This window comes from Myotis nattereri (assembly GCF_964212035.1).
Source record: "Myotis nattereri genome assembly, chromosome: 11".
Classification (NCBI taxonomy): domain Eukaryota; kingdom Metazoa; phylum Chordata; class Mammalia; order Chiroptera; family Vespertilionidae; genus Myotis; species Myotis nattereri.
In genome coordinates, this window is record NC_138086.1 from 73026103 (window position 1) to 73043684 (window position 17582).

Below are 17582 nucleotides of genomic sequence, written 5' to 3' on the forward strand. Positions count from 1 at the left end.
AATGACTCTCCTGCCGGGCTGTGGTGGCTCAGTGGTTGAGCATCCACCTATGAACCCGGAGGTCATGGTTCGATTCCTGGTCAGGGCGCATGCCTGGGTTGTGGGCTTGATCCCCAGTGTAGGGCATGCAGGAAGCAGCCAATCAATGATTCTTATCACCAATGTTTCTCTCTCTCTCTCTCTCCCTCTCCCTTCCTCTCTGAAATCAATAAAAATATATTAATAAAAACAACAACGACTCTCCAATGGCTTCCCATCTTACAGTAAAAACCAAAGTCCATACATTGACTTACAGGCTCTATGTTCTTGGCCACTCATTACTTCATTTGCTTCCACACAGCTCCAGCCCCACTCACATCCTTGCAGATGTCTAGCATGACCCCACCTGACCAGACTGCATTTGCTCTTGCTTTTACCTACAAGACCCTTCCCCCAGGTATTTACTCACATTTCATCTCCTTAGAGAGGCCTTTCCTGACCAAGACAAATCAACACCTCAGTCCATGTCACAGTCCTCTTACCCAATGTTATCTTTTTTACCTTCAATGTTTATTACCACCTGACATATATATTTTTGCTTACTGTCTCCCTTCTTCATCAAATACTGGTGTATGTTAGCACCCAGAAAACAAAAGTACTCAATAAATATTTGCTAACTGAATACAATGATCAATCAGTCTATCTCAACTGCCTAAAATAATTTTTCTCCTAGGTAGTGAAATTATAAATTCTGTTCAAAGATATATTACGCTAGAGTCATGTTTATCTTTCCGATCTCTAACAAGTGGCAGAAATATATGTTCACAATCTGTATTTGCATCCAGAAAGTTTCTACTAAGTTTCCAAACATAATTTTTATAATATATGCTTCAAAGGGAATGTTTATCCATGCCTGTATGAATGATGCAATAGTCAGCAGAACCTGTTAATATTAATAGCTCATTAAATGAAAGAGCAAATTTTAAATTCAAAGGCAATTTGGAAGGATCTATTATAATCCCATGCTTCATTTTTCTCAGCAATCAATCTCATAACAAGGTGCATTACCATTTTAGTTACTATAAATTTGTTTATTATAATTAATACATGTAAAGAATCAATTTATATTTTAATAAATTATTCACAATGTTCTACTCACCAGGTAAAATAAATAAATAATTTTTGTGTGATGCATTTCCTGACTTTAAAAAAATCTATCTCCTGATTTCTCATGACTGATTTTTATTTTAACAAATCTGAAAAAGAACTCTCCATGTGGCTGATACATCTAGAAGTTGCATTTTATTTTAATATCAGTTTCTCAGTCAACAAAAATTGCATGTTGGTTTATTTTAAATAGCTATTTGTCAGTCCACAGTTAATATGTGTAACATGTTCAAGGCCTCCTAATTGTGATATTTGCAAGAACTAAGCCAGATCTGAATGGACATCTATTTAGGGAGTATGTTTGTTAATAATGATAACAAAAGTTGTAAAGACAGAGGTGGCACTAATTAACTCTCTGTCATTACATGCCATGGCTCAGGCAAGGGGTGATATCATTTATATGCAATCTTTGTTACAAAGGAACACACTATAAACAGAATAATCCTTCGTTTAACTATTCAGCTGCTTTCACAAACAACAAAAAGTCACTGGAACCCATACCTGGTACAAAGCAGACCTTATTACAAATTAATTTCCATTAAGTACACTCCTCTACTTCCTTGCCACCCCTCCTTAGCCTAATGGTTTTTCCCCTGTTATTCTTCTCTTTGCTGCACAAGTTCGACCTTGAAATGTTAGGCTAACAATTTGATGCTTCTACTGCAAACTTCTTTGTACAATATATTAAACTCCTTTAAAAAAACGTGAAATATACTTCCAAATAATAATATACCAAGAGCCTATTCAAAGTAAGCAGGGCTTTAAAAAGTACATATCTCCATGAAACAGAGCTGCTTCAGTTTTCAGCTGTATGACCACCAAGTACTCCACAGCACACTGGTCCATACATAAATAGGAAACACCCTACGGAAAATGATGACATTTCTGTATTATTGATACCACAATTTCCTCTCCCTACACCACTGAATCTACTCAGAAATAAAACTATGATATGTTAAACCACTACAATTTTGGACCTGTTTGTTACTGCAGCATAGATAGCCTCTCCTGCCTTATACAGTACCTGATAAGTTGTGGTTTATATTAAATGAGATAATCCATATAAAGCACTCAGCCCAACCCACAGTACATAGTAAGTGGACCTGAAATGTTGAAGTAAGTGATGATTCTTCATTACTTATTGTTTTCCTTTAAAATACACAAGAATGAATCAGATATTAGAATTACCTGGCAAGGCTTTTAAAGCAGTCATCATAAACATGTTTCAACAAGCAATTATAAATATCCTTGAAATAAATGAGGCACTAGGATATCTCCGCAAAGAAATAGAAGTTACTAAAAATGAAAAATTTATAACTGGGAAGTATAATAACCAAAAGAAATAATTGACTGGATGGGCTCAATAGCAGAGTGGAGATGACAAGGAAAGAACCAATGAACTTGAGAACAGATCAATAGAATTTACCCAATCTGAACTGAGAGAAAGTGACTAAAAAAAATTAATAGAGCTTCAGGGATCTGTGGGACAATAACAAAAGAGCTAATATTCATACTAAAAGTCCCAGCAGGAGAAGAAAGAATGGAAGTGAAAATTTATGCAAACAAAGAAATAATGGCTGAAAACTCTCCAAATTTGATGATGGACATAACCCTACAGATTCAAGAAGCTGAGCAAACTCCCAAAAAGACAAATTAAAGAAATCCACACCAAGAGATATTATAATTAAACTTCTGAAAACTAAAGTAAAAACACACACACAGCCCTGGCTGGTTTAGATAAGTGGTTAGCAGCCGTGGGCAAACTATGGCCCGTTTGAAATGAATAAAACTAAAAAAAAAAAAAAAGACCGTACCCTTTTATGTAATGATGTTTACTTTGAATTTATATTAGTTCACACAAACACTCCATCCATGCTTTTGTTCCGGCTCTCCGGTCCAGTTTAAGAACCCATTGTGGCCCTCAAGTCAAAAAGTTTGCCCACCCCTGGGTTAGAACATCAGCCCACTGACCAAAGAGTTGCAAGTTCAATTCTTGCTCAAGGGCACATACCTTAGTTGCAGGTCCCCTTCTATCGGGGCATGTGCAGGAGGCAACCAGTTTAGATGTCACTCTCACATGATGTTTCTCTCTCCCTCTCCTCCCTCCCTTCCACTCTCTCTAGAAATCAATGGAAAAAATATCCTCGGGTGAAGATTAAATTCACACACTCACACACTCATACACACACACTTGAAAGCAGCCAGGGAAATGTGACACATTACTTATGAAGGAGCACCAACTCAAATGACAATGCATTTCTGATTTGAATAAGAGGCCAGAAGTAAGTGGCACAGCATTTCTCAGAATCTGAAAGAAAAGAACTATCAATTGCAAATGCTGTATCTGGTGAAAATATCCCTCAAAAATGAAAGGGAAATAAAAACATTCTCTGATGAACAAAGAGAATTTGTGGCTTGTAAACCTTTTCCTAAAAGAATGGCTAAAGTTTTCTAAACAGAAAGAAACAAAAGATAGATAACAAAAGAAGACTTAGAACTTCAAAAAGAATATAAGAAGGATGAAAAGGGGTACATATAGTAAATTATCCTTTCCATGAGTTTCTTAAATCATATTTGATAGGTGAAGCAAAATGTTTATTACCAAATGATGTGCTCAATGAATGTAAATATTTAGGACAATTGTGTTTAAAACGTGGGGAGGGTAAAGGGACATATGTGGAAGTAAAGTTTTTATACTTGATAAGAAGTGGTAAAAATCATGGATACCAAACACTCTGACAAATTATGTATATACTAGAGGACCAGTGCACGAATTCCTGCATGGGTGGGTTTGGGCTGGCCCGCCCTGATTGCAGCTGATCAGGGCAGGACTGGCCAGGGGGCGGGGCTATGGGCGGTTGGCTGGCTGGCCCCACCCCCAATTGGGGTGGGGGGGTGATTGAGGGCAGGGCCGGCCAGGGGGGTTGGGGAGAGGGGCCATGGGAGGTTGGCCCATTGGCCCTGCCCAACTGGGATGGAGGGGCCCATCGGGGCACGGGCTGGCCTGGGGGAGGGGCTGCAGGAGGTTGGCCAGCCGGCCCCGCCCCCAATCAGGCCGGTTGGCTGGCCACAGTGGCCATCCGTTCATTCCAGTCGTTCTGGTCTCTTGGCTTTTATATATATACTAGAGGCCCGATGCATGAAAATTCATGCAAAAGGGCCTGGCCCTCGCAGCCCCAGCTTCATCTGGAAGGACATCCGGAAGGTCATTTGGTTGTCCAATCTAATTAGCATATTATGTATGCTTTTATTATTATAGATAGATGTTTTAATACCCAGAGCAACCATTAAGAAGTAATACAATCAGCCCTGACCGGTTTGGCTCAGTGGATAGAGCGTCGGCCTGTGGACTGAAGGGTCCCAGGTTTGATTCCGGTCAAGGACATGTACCTTGGTTGCGGGCACATAACCAGTAGGGAGTGTGCAGGAGGCAGCTGATCGATGTTTCTCTCTCATCAATGTTTCTAACTCTCTATCCCTCCCCCTTCCTCTCTGTAAAAACTCAATAATATATATATATATATATATATATATATATATATATATATATATGTGTGTATATATATATATATGTGTGTGTATATATATATATATATATATGTGTGTATATATATATATATATATATATATATATAAACTAGTGAGACTAATTTTAAAAAAAGAAGTAATACACTCAAAATTATAGAGATGGAGAACAGATCAGTGGTTGCCAGGGGATGAATGTGGGGGACAGAGTGGCCATGACTATAAAGCAGGGGTCCTCAAACTACGACCCGCGGGCCACATGCAAATACAAATATTGTACTTGTTCCCGTTTTGTTTTTTTACTTCAAAATAAGATATGTGCAGTGTGCATAGGAATTTGTTCATAGTTTTTTTTTTAAACTATAGTCCGGCCCTCCAACGGTCTGAGGGACAGTGAACTGGCCCCCTGTTTAAAAAGTTTGAGGACCCCTACTATAAAGGGTAGCAGAGAACCTGATGATGAACTGTTCTGTATTTTAAATACAGTGGAGGTCACATGAATCTTCACATGTGATGAAAGTGCACAGAACTAAACACACACACATACAAAAACACAAATTAATGGATATAAAACTGGTGAGATAAGAATAAGTCTGTAGATTATATCAATATCAACTTACTAGTTCTGATGTACTAGGAAAATGCAAGATGTTACCCTTTGGGAACTGGGTGAAGGGTATACAGAATCTCTCTGCCTGTTTTCTTACAACAGCATATGAATCTACAATTATCTCAAAATAAAAAACTTTTTAAAAAAATCTCAAGAAAAAATATAGTGTGTTAGAGTGAAAACAATTCTGGCTTATTTTAAATCTTGGATAAAGTAAAGAGACTAAGAAATAAACCAAAGCTTCTCCCTAAATCCCTTGTTCGAAGCTGAGGGGGGAAGAAAGGACATGTGGCTTCAGTCTGGGTTCCACAGCTCTGCAACCCACAAGTTCTGTAACATCAGCACAAAACACTACTATGAACATTCAGAGAATATTGTGTTCTGTTAAAAAATAATAATTGAATTGTTTTGCTAAGTATATAAGCAATGCATATTTGTTATGGAAAATTTAGAAAACGAAGGCAGATAATGAGAATAAATAAAATAAGAATCACAAAACCCAGTAATAATATCGTCTTATGGTATTTTTTTTCTAAGCTTACATGTGGATTTTGGAGGGTGGAAAGAAGCTAGATTAGATTACGTTCTAAATCAGGAATCAGCAAATTATAGCCACAGTCAAATCCAGCCAAACGCCCATTTTAGTACAGCCTTCCAGTGGATTTTTATATTTTTATATGTTTATAAACCTACACAATATCCTCTTGACCTTTATAGAAAAAGCTTTCCAGCCCCTGCTCTAAATAGCACTTTTGTAAAAAGCTTTTTTCAATTAAAAAGATAATATAACTCCTTATTTCTGGATAGTTAGCCTGTTCCAAATTTTTATATTATAAACAAAGTTGTAATGAACACTATTTTCTAATTAACTATTCTAAATATGTTTATAATCATTATTTTCTAAATAAATAACTTTATTTTGTGGTAAAACAGGAATTTTAATAAAATTATTAATGTTATATATAAATTAGCTAGACAATTATCTCTTTTCCATAAAAGAAAGCAAAGTTCAAAGATTCTGAAATCGATATCTTTTCCTACTAGTTGAGTAAGTCAAACTGTAACATCACCCAAAATATCATCTTATACATCGGTAGGAATTCAAAGTAAGTTTTTTTTTAACCCTGTCCACTTATACAAAGATACATAAAGGAAGAGTCTGGCATAAAATTAGATAGAGCACAGTGAAGTTGGAGGCAGTAGTTGAACAAAAAGTTCGAAGAGCAAGGTTTAAAGTCAGATCACTGGGTTCAAATTCATTTTATCAGCCCAGTGACCATGGGCAATTTAACTAAACACTGTTTCTTCGCCTTGAAAAGGAATTTTTTAAAAACCCTTCCTTATATATCACTTTTTCCTCCTTAAAATGAAATCTTAAATACAACTTAGCTCCCAGCAGCTTTTAAGGTAACTACTTCCCTTTTGATTTTATAAAATAAACTATAATTTCAATGACTCAGAAATTATACCAATGAGCACGCAATATTTATTAAAAGAATGATAAAAGAATAAATATTGTAGAACCAACAGCGGTTATTTTTTTAAATAGGTTTTTTGATGTCAAGATTCGTTTGTAAAACTTTCCATCAATTTTCCCACTGCCAACATGCTTCAGGTTACAATATTGCTCAAGATTAGAAGAAAACTTTTTGTTCCTTTTCCTGTTTGTTTTTTAAACTAATCCATTAAAATTTTTTAAAGACAACTGGCCTGTTCTTCCCCACGGCTCAACTACCTATGGCCCTACTTTACCACCCAAGCCTTGGGAAGGCTGTATTTATTAGCGCCGCAGAACAAGGTCAGGATAACCTGGTTGGTTAGCCAGAAATCCCCAGGCTCCTGAATCACCACCTTACCTCAGACTCATCGGTAGATTCTTCAAGAGACACGGTTTCCTACAAAGCAAAGAGGGGGGAAATGGTCAGAGACAAAATAATAAAAAAAATATTTTCAAGGGAAGCGTTCTTATGTCCCCACCAATATCCGCCTGCCCTTTTTTGGAGGTATCTGCAAATACAATGTAAAGGACTCCCCATGGTCCAACTCTCACAGACCTCCTACTTCTCCACACCCTGCAGGACTGAGATGGTTACTCGGGGCCTCACAAATCCAGTTCCTGCTGACCTCCCTCAAGTGGTCAGGAGGTTAACAAATTGTCATGTGAGGAAGCAGAAGGCTCTTCTCTTGCTAAAAATGCAAATTGCTTCGGCAAAGCAGCCTTACTGATCTCAGAAAGGAAGAGGAAAACTGCCATCTCAAAATATCTACGAGCCAATTTTTCTACTGAAAAGCTCTTGTGCTATTAATTATTATGCTATTCATCTGGTTGAGTCAAAGTGATTGTCTTGCTTAAACGTTTACAAAAGAATTCCTCTAGAGTGGTACCTATCAGACACTGGGCAAACAAGCTGTATAATTTATATCCACTCTTTAAACCATTAACTGGAAGACAAATTCTGCCATTTAACACAGTTTCCTTCTTGCGAGACAATGAATCTTGCTGCTCTGTGGAAAACAAAGCAAAAAGGGGAAAAATTGACTTGATCCTGCTAATCTCTCACCTGTCCACTGAAAAAGAGAATCTGCTGATGCCATGCATCCTCAAAGAGGTCAGCAAAATGAAGATTTACTTAACGTGCTTATAGATATCAACAGCAATAAAAGGCTACAACTAATACGCTGACACAGAACGTAAGCATTTCACAACAATCCATGAGATAAAGAAAGAACAAAAAAAATTGAGGCAAGGGCATAATATTGTTTTAGACATAACAATTTTTTTTCCAACAAAAAGAATGAACATTTTTTTTAAAAGTTAGATGCACATATTACTCAATGTAAATTGGATAGCAGGATAAATGCAAATCTGGTGTTTTAAAACATTTTAAGTTCATTCATGGAAAATCAGTAAGAACCCGGCAGGTGGCAGGCTGCCTGGGCATCAGTCTAGTGGACAATTTAGCCTCTGCTCTCAAAAAATATCTGGCCCTGACCGGTTTGGCTCAGTGGATAGAGCATCGGCCTGCGGACTGAGGGGTCCCGGTCAAGGGCATGTACCTTGGTTGTGGGCACATCCCCAGTAGGGGGTGTGAGGCAGCTGATCGATGTTTCTCTCTCATCGATGTTTCTAATTCTCTATCCCTCTCCTTTCCTCTCTGTAAAAAATCAATAAAATATATTTTTTAAAAAATATCTGTAAAGTGGGATGAAAGTTCCTTGTAATTAAGACTTTTATTGCAGTTACATCATTAACCATGATGAATATGAGACTCTTCTTTACATTCCAATGCAGCCTATTTAGTTTCATGTTATTCTAAATATTAGGATGTTCTTACTAATTTGGAGCTACAATCTCTCCACAGTAACTTTTTATTCTTAACACCAATAAGACCCAGGGAAAAAAATCCAATTATTCTACTACTATCTGACTGTTCTCCAAGAGTTAATGATACAAATCATGACTACCCTTCTAAATTATTTTTCCTCTGTGCTAACCATCCCCAGTTTCAGGTTTGAGTCCACTTGGCATCCTTACCCTTCACTCTTCTGAACAAACCCTCACTTAATATTAACAGTCACTATTCTGACATCGTTACTGAACATTTTTATATATATTCTCATAATGCTAAATGCTTTACAGGTAGCATCTGAAAATTTCCAACTACCCCTGCAGGACGAACACTCAGGCTTAGAGGACGAACTTCCAAAGTCCCCGAGTATCACGTTGTTAGCATTAGCCGAAACAAGCTTTGACATGTGCCAACGAACCAGACACAGGTTCCTATTTCCCAACTCTAGAACTCTGAAACAATACTGGACTACTCTTTTCAGAAAAATTACATTAAACTGGAGGAATTTTTTTCTTATTTGGACTTCATTAAAGTATGCACAAGGGGGAAATCGCAAAGATCCCGTTTACATTCTTGATTAGAAAAAAGACTTAAGGCCCCACTCAGCAATTTCAATCCAAAAGCTCTAAACCAGATTACACTCTAGCTCCCCACCAGAACGCAGTCCGATCTCAGAAACCTGCGTCGTTAGGTTTAGAGGCGCTTCCTGTGACTGCCGGGATCCACCGAGAACATTTACTCCAGGTCTCGCTCAGACTTCTCCTGCGCACCAGCACAAACCTCGCAAACACAGCTCGGCCTCAAAAAAATGACCTTTTTCCACAATCCTACCAACGCAACGCATGAGTGACTTTGAGAACTAGCCTGCTCTGTTATTTCTTAGCTTCATTTATTCATCAAGCCCTATGCTTAATGCTCTAGAGCAGCGGTTCTCAGCCTTTGGCAGTTGAACGACCCTTTCACAGGGGTTGCCTAAGACCATCCTGCCTATCAGATATTTACATTACGATTCATAACAGCAGCAGCATTACAGTTATGAAGTAGCAATGAAAATAATTTTATGGTTGGGTCACAACATGAGGAACTGTATTTAAAGGGCCAGAAGGTTGAGAACCACTGCTCTAGAGACAGGCAAGTAAGAAATGACATGAATGTCCCCAGTGAGGGATCCTAGAAACAAGGGTGAACCCTGAGAATAATTATAATTTAGAAAATCAGCAGTTTTCAAAAAAATATTTTCTTTTAAATACATTTTTATTGATTTCAGAGAGGAAGGGAGAGGACAGAACGACAGAAACATCAATGATGAGAGAGAATCACTGATTGGCTGCCTCCCGCATGCCCCCTACCCGGGCATGTGCCTTAGATCAGAATCGAACCTGGAACTCTTCAGTCCACAGACTGACGCTCTATCCACTGAGCCAAACCGGCTGGGGCGATTTTCCAAAAATTTTTAAGTACACACCCTATCTTTCAAATAATCTAACTTCAAATCATGAAAATGTAAGTTATGAAACTGTGCTTTTCTCTAAGTAAAAGAAGCCAGATACAAAATGACAAATATTCTAGGATTAGTCTTATATGAGACAGTAAAATAGAGATGAGCAAGGCTGGGGGAGGGAGTAATGTAGGGTACAGAGTTTCAGTGTGAGGTGATGAAAAGTTGTTGCGATGGATGCTGGTGATGACTGAACAACAATGTGAATGTACTCAATGGCACTGCACCATCCATTTAAAAATGGTTAAAGTGGTAAATATGGTATGTATATTTTACCACAATAAAAAAAAAAATTGTGCTGTTCTGGTTATAGCAAAAATGGTGGGCTAAAAGTTACCCAGTTACACAAATGCATAGCCAGGCAAATTCTGGGCGAAAGGCTGAAAAGCTAAACTCAATAATTGTTTCACCTTACCTTTGTTTTGCAGACCAAGCCCTTAAACTCAATCATCTACCTAAACCTAATGTTCTCCCTAGCTTGACATGACACCCCTCGAATCTATTCATCAACTGCGTCAGAATACCTTTCAAAACACACATCAGACTAGTCACTACTCTCCTCAAAGAATCCTTGGGACTCCGATTTCAGATTCCTCCACAAGGTAGTCAAAGCCCACCCCAACCTGGCCCCAAATAGACTTATAACCTCACTTCCCACTCTGCACAATCCAGGGCCCTCTAGCCACATTGGGTGACTTCTCACCAAGATGTCACATGCTCAGGCCTCTATGCCAGAGGTGACAAAAAGGTGGCCCGCAGATGTTCTGTTCGGCCTGGATAGTGTATTTAAGACTTCCACATAGGCCTAGCTGGTTTGGCTCAGTGGACAGAGCATCAGCCTGCATACTGAAGGGTCCCAGGATCGATTCTGGTCAAGGCACATGCTTGGGTTGCAGACTTGGTCCCCAGTATGAGGCATGAAGGAGGCAGCTGATCAGTAATTCTCTCTCATCATTGATGTTTCTATCTCTCTCTCCCTCTCCCTTCCCCTCTGAATCAATAAAAATATTTTTTTTAAAAAAAGACTTCCACATAAAAATCTGTATTTCTGACTTCATATAAAAATCAGTCTACATGTTTACCAGAACCTACCTTTCCATATAACATCAGCTGGAGCTGAGCAGCTATACCCATAAGACAGAATGCACTTAACCCATCAATACCTGTAACTCCTGATTCCCTTATATCAAGACAATCCCACCCATTTCCATTGCCACGTGCCTGCCTTGAACTTGTGAAGTTTGCACTGAGTCTTTCCTAAGTGCTTCCCTCAGCTTAGAAGGCCCTTGGCCCAATTCTACACTCATCTTAGCAGTCTTCCAACTCCCAGCATGCTCTACAGGTTCAAGGAAACCCACAAGGGTACCTCCGGGAGGTAGGTAGTCAACAACAGAGTTCTAACTTCATGGTTTATATTTTCATGTTGCCAATTACTGCTTTGTGTTGTGTGTTTTTTGAGTTTGAAATGCACTGGCTGTTTCTAAATCCGAACCTTTCTTCCCAACTTACGTCTCACCTCTTTCACATAATTGTCTCTAGTGAGCCAAAGACACAAGGCCCGGCCTGGGCTCCTGTGGCCTTTGTTTCTTCCCATAACCCTCGGCTCACACATAACAGGAACAGCCTTACCCTAAGTTATCCTTTAAAACACACTGTAGCTAAGCCCAAATGCTTTTGCCTCTTGTCTCTCACTATCCTACCCAAAGGAACAGTTCAACACCATTTACTGGTGATGATGATACAAAATAAGCAACCGATCCCTCCTCCATATAATCCTTTTCCACTTATGAGCAATAGCAGGTGCCTTTTCTCCAGGCAGACGCTTCAATTAGCTATGGCTTGGAGGAAGACAGCAGCAAACAAGGGTAGAAAGATTCAAATGGAATGTTAACCACCTAGCAACCGCCCAGGAAAGGAGCTAATTGGGTTCTCTGATGACCCTTCCAAGAAAGGCTTTCAAACTACCCTCACTCCTAATCCCAAGACCTGGGAGAAGACTCAGCCCAGCTGGCCTCAGAGGCAGGAGGGTAAGGAAGGCTGTCATCCCAGGAGAGAGAAGCCAGGACCTCCCGGTTGTGAAGTCCTCAGAATTGTGAGGGTGTACACACTGTGGGTTGTGGGCGATGAAGGGAATTTGGGAGAGAAATGGGAGGCTGGAACTTGATGAAGGCCAACTCCAAGTTCTACAGGATGAAGAAACAGAACAAAGACCAGGGCCCAAGAAATCAGACACTAAACACTCCTTCCCAGCAAAGTGTGTGACACAGCAGAGCTTAATGGAAAAGACAGGGTGATAGCTCTCAATGTCTGACACAGGCACACAAAAAGGAGTCTTTTGTGTGATATGTATTTGATATCCTTGTGTCACAAAGTCTTATTTTCAAAAAGTTTTGGGGTACCCAGGGACTAGGCTGGCTTAGTAGGTAAGATTTTAAAATATCTGGGGAGCGAGCAGGAGCAAGAAGACGCAGGTTACCAAACCTGTCCAACCCACTAGCCTTAGCTACTGCGCTCATCTCATTCGGCAAGCAAAGAAGTATCTTGACACCTGCTTCGGCCTGGTGGCTTCGTGACCCAATCCCAAATCCGACTTTGCGTCCGAATCATCTAAACTCATTGGGGGACTGGCTAATACCTTTTAATACACTCTGTCTTCACAGATTCTGATTCAGTGGGTATTAACAGAGCCTAAAATCACAAGCATTTCGTAACAAAAACATGAGAAGGACCAAGTTTCTAGAAGAAAAAAGGGCAACACTGAATGGGCAGCCATGCATGGGGAGCTGCATGAAACCCGGAAGACCCTAATCTGCCAAGGGCTCCCTCTCCAAGATAGCAATGTGGCTGCTGGGGAGGCTGCTAATAGCCAGCCAGTGACATCGGCCTTCAGCCAACCAACCCAGGCAAATATGAGAGAAAAAGACTAACAAGGCAACGAGCATGCCCAGCTAAGCTAAACTGTGACCACTCTTCAGTGACATGACAGTAAAGAGTGGGCCATCTAAAAATTTCTCTAACTGTACTTTTGCAACTTGTTTGGGCTTCTTTTTTTCCTTTAGTTATAAGTAAAGTTGCTTTTGTAAGTCTGTCTTGGCCAACCTGTAAGAGAAGAGAGGCGCACATACCTAAGACAAGCCCACATTTGGATGATAAATCATTGTCCTCTTTATAAGACAACCATTTTAATCTGGCCACTTTAAACTGCTTTCTGTCATACTCACAAGAGTCCTGGAGAGTAAAATCGCCAATTTACAGACAAGGAAACTGAGGCACTCAATTATTTACTGACTTGATTTTTATTTTACAACATGGGGCACAACCATATGGGAGTATACAAGCTCATGAATGTGCCTCTGATAATATGTAAATGCTCTACCATAAGGATAGAATTTCCCTAATTTATAAAACATAGACAGAGAAGTCAAAAAAGAAACTTTCCTAATTGGTTAAGCAGTAGATGGTCTGATTGATCAACTATTTCAACAGACTAGGTTCCCTGCTGTAGGAAAGATGAAAGGGTACCTGGGGAGCTGGCTGGCTGAGTAAGGAGTCTACGTAGGGAAAGTAATCTACAATACATTTAAATTAATAACTTTCAAAAGTTTCAAGTAAGATAAAATAACAATCCAAATTCTACTGGACCTTACTTACAATTTGACATTTTCAATTCAGAAGGCTATTCTCTCCTCATAAATTCATTTACACATTTTATTAAGACCTAGTACTTGTAAAGCACTAGCCCTGTGAGAGTTACAGCCATGAGTAAGCTCTAGTCCTTTATTCTTGAAGACTCAGCAATCTGTGGGAGAGACAAGATAAATACACAAACAACCAGACTTCAAGCAGAATGTTATTCATAAGTGAGGTATGGACAAATACCGAGGGGCATCTGTGATTATGAAGGTCAACTATAAATCATTTTGGTGCTAGATAAAACGGCTGTTTAGAAGATTTCCAGGCAGAAGGCAGGGTATGAGCTCTTCCTTGTATAACATATGTAGGTATTTGGGGGAACTACCTTTACCATACTCAGCATAAACAAAGATATCCCAGTAATGCTTAAAAATGTTTATTCATATCCAAAAAGTGATTTTTAGTTTGAGAGTCTATGAACTGTTTTATGTTTCGTTAACTCACTCAGTATATTGGTTCTTCCTAAAATTAAAGGGGAGGGCAAGCAATCACCAAAGAATACAACGCTCAGAAACGTTAAGAGAGGTTTAGTTTTGTCTTCCTTATCATGGAGGGCTGTTTGCATTTAAAAAAGCTTCCTTTGCCCTAACCTGTCATCAGTTACTTTAAAACACATCTCACTGCTTAAAGCATTCAGAAGAGAAAAATTATGTCAAGATTTTCTAAAACATTCAGAGTATCAAAACGGAACAATTAGCAAATTTACTTAACTCCACTTTTGAACCCTTTTAGCCCTCAAAAACATGTATAATAAAGGCCTTACTATCTTAGTTGAGATTTTAATGGCTTCCTACTGTAAAATGTGAAATGCACACACAAGCAGAGTGGGAAAAGTCTAACTATTTTTAATCTACAAAAGACAATCTATAGATTAAATACAGGTACAATTATTTATTAGCTTTCTTTAAAAAAATAAACAGGACAACAATTTGTGAGTGTTCACTTCTTTCTGCTATTAATCATGAGCTTTGAAATTAGATGACTGGAGATTTATTATACATACAAGTATGAGCAAGTAACTGAAGTTGCCTGGATTTCTACTGTTTACCTGGAAAATTCAATCCTTTAATATGTATTGCATATCAAGCACTACTCTATGTGTTAGGCAAACAGTAGTGAACAAATCTTTGCCATCATGGAGCTTACATTCTAATGGGGAGAATATACCGAAATGAATATAGAAACATAGAGAATATACAGAAAAAATAGACGAGCACGAAGATAAAAAAAAATAATGCAGAAGAGTTGCAAAGAATGGTCAGGGAACACTTGGGTCCGGCCAGTATGGCACAGTGGTTGAGTGTCGACCCATAATCCAAGAGGTCACTGGTTGATTCCTGATCAGGGCAATACCTGGGTTGCTGGTTTGATCCCTGGTCAGAGGGCATATGGGAGGCAACAGATTGATGTTTCTCTTTCTCTCTCTCTCTCTCTCTCTCTCTCTCTCTCTCTCTCTCCCACCCCACCCCCCTTAAAAAAATCAGTAACCATATCCTCAGGAGAGAATAAAAATGAAAAATAAAAAAGATAACACTTTGATAAAGACAAAGAGAATGAGGGAGAAAACCCTGTCGATATCTCAGGTCAAAAAAGGGTACAGCATGAACAAAGGCCCTCAGGGAGAAACATGCCATGTTTGTTGAAGGAACAGTAAGGGAGCCAGTCTAGATGGTGCAAAATGATAGAAGGGAAAGAAAAACAGCGAAAAATTAGGTCAGAAAATGGGACAGCGCAATTGGGGCAAGGTCCTGTAGGGCAACTAGGCTACTACAAAGACGTTGGCTTTCCCTCAGAGTGCAATGAGAAGGACCAGAAAGTTTGGAAGTAGGAGGTGCCTGTCCTGACATACACATCAGAACATTTACCACACAGAATTCTTTTCTGAGGACCAAACGCGAATGTGAAGGGATTCTTTAAACTGAAAAGTGCTGTCAAATTCAAAGCATTCTTATTGTACCACTAACTTTATGCATGTCTTTCTCCATCAGACAGGTTGGCCAAACTCCTGCACAAAACTCCTACTCAGAACAACTGTCTCCATTTCTGCCACCCTATATCTAAGAACATAGGAGCTTCCTTTTTTTCTTGCTTTTAAATCAAACCACCAAAAAATTATATTTCTATATGAAAGGTGAACAGTATGAAAACCAATCTCAGCATTATCATCAAACCCAACAATGTGTCATGAGATGACATGTGCTTAATGAGCATTTTCCTTTGAACTGCCTACAACAGAAGAGGGAGGCTCCAGTGGTCAGTAGAGACTCTTATCAGCACTGACCACACAAACAAATTTTCTACCTTATTTCTTAATTAATGTGTACAAAGGGCAGATTCTCATTATGTAAGTAAAGTATGTTGCCAATGGTACAAATTATAAACTCCATAAGCTTCTGTTATTATGATACTAAACAGCTTATCATCAAATCCCTTCTTAGAGACAATTCTGGATACTGGTGGCCCTATTAATTTGTGAGGAAACGCAGTGCTAGGCTTAAAAATGGCCCCGGAAATGGAAAATGAAGGTATTGCCCCAGGCCCCGAACTTTCTTTGCTCTTTTTGTCTTATTTATGTTACTCTGGCAGCCACTATTGCCTGTAATGAATACAACTGTATCGCAATCACTAATTTCTATCCTAAAGTCCAGTGCCACTTTGCCATGGGTTGGCTGGACATTGCCATCGGACCTTCTGCCGGCAACAAATCCCTCCTCTCCTAACTTTATGCCCAACTTTTACTAAGCACGTCAACGTTGTGTACCAATTCATTCCAACTTAAACCACCTTCCAAAGACGGCACTATATTATCTCTGTCTTATACGATCTTATCTATCTTATTTCTACCGTAGATCTCTATCTTTAAAGAGCTTCTATTTACAAGTTAAATAACGAGCCCAAAGTCACATAGTAAGACAGAGAACCAGCGCGGGAACCCAGTCATTTCTGCTCTGGAACAGACGCACGTAGCCGCCACTACACGCCACAGGGACCCGGCTGTGTGTCTAAAGGCAACAGATGCGAAACGAACATCGATTACTGTCTCCCAGCCCTCCCGCCAACCGCTCCCACGGCCCTCCTTGGAGCGGAAAGGAATGGGAACTCCAGTTTCCTAGCCTCAAAACTCGTCATCTGTCACGCCTCCCGTGGGCAGTCAGTCCCTGCCGTAGCCCAGGCTGCCTCCAAGCCACTGGGCACAGGCCACCGGGCAGAGCCGAGCGAAGAGCCAGCTGGCAAACGCTGGGGGTGTGTCGGTGCCTCTCCCAGGTGCCCTCCCGGAACCGGCATCCCACCGCGTCTCCGCTCCCGAATGGCCTTTCGCTGCCCGCCCGCCCGCCCGCCCGCCCTGCCGGCCCTCCAGCAGCTCCGCACCTCCACGCGCCCCTTTCCAAGGCCCGGCCACTTTACCCTTTCCCTGCCCAGCAGTTGTAGCCTTTACCTGCTCCTCGGCTTCCGCCATGGTGCAGCTGGGGAGTCATGTGACATACCCGGAAATGAGAGAAAAACCAGAGCCTGAGGCCCAGGGCCTGCTGGGAAATGTAGTTTCGGCAGCATCTGAGCCTGGACATCTTCTCTATTTGGCAAGGTTATTAGACCTTTGTTTCTGCTTCCAACTCTCCAAGCTTAATGAAGTTATGCTTTGGAGAATCTGAACATAACCGTTGTTGATGTTTTATTTTGATGTTGCCCTTATTTTTCCGTGATAATTATAATATATAATATTTATTTGTATTTACTATGTATCAGTAAATATAAAAAACTG

General features: G+C 39.9%; 1 protein-coding gene across 1 annotated transcript in view; it reads right to left on the minus strand.

Moving 5' to 3' along the window:
- VPS41 (VPS41 subunit of HOPS complex) overlaps positions 1-17301 on the minus strand; it is a 135411-nt gene extending 118110 nt beyond the window's left edge. The window contains exons 1-2 of the mRNA XM_081101827.1: positions 17259-17301; positions 7138-7176 (exon numbers count right to left, since the gene is read on the minus strand). Coding sequence (XP_080957953.1) covers positions 7138-7176; positions 17259-17279 — 60 coding nt within the window. The 5' untranslated portion in view covers positions 17280-17301. The remainder of the gene's footprint in view (positions 1-7137; positions 7177-17258) is intronic.
- Positions 17302-17582: the final 281 nt, after the last annotated feature.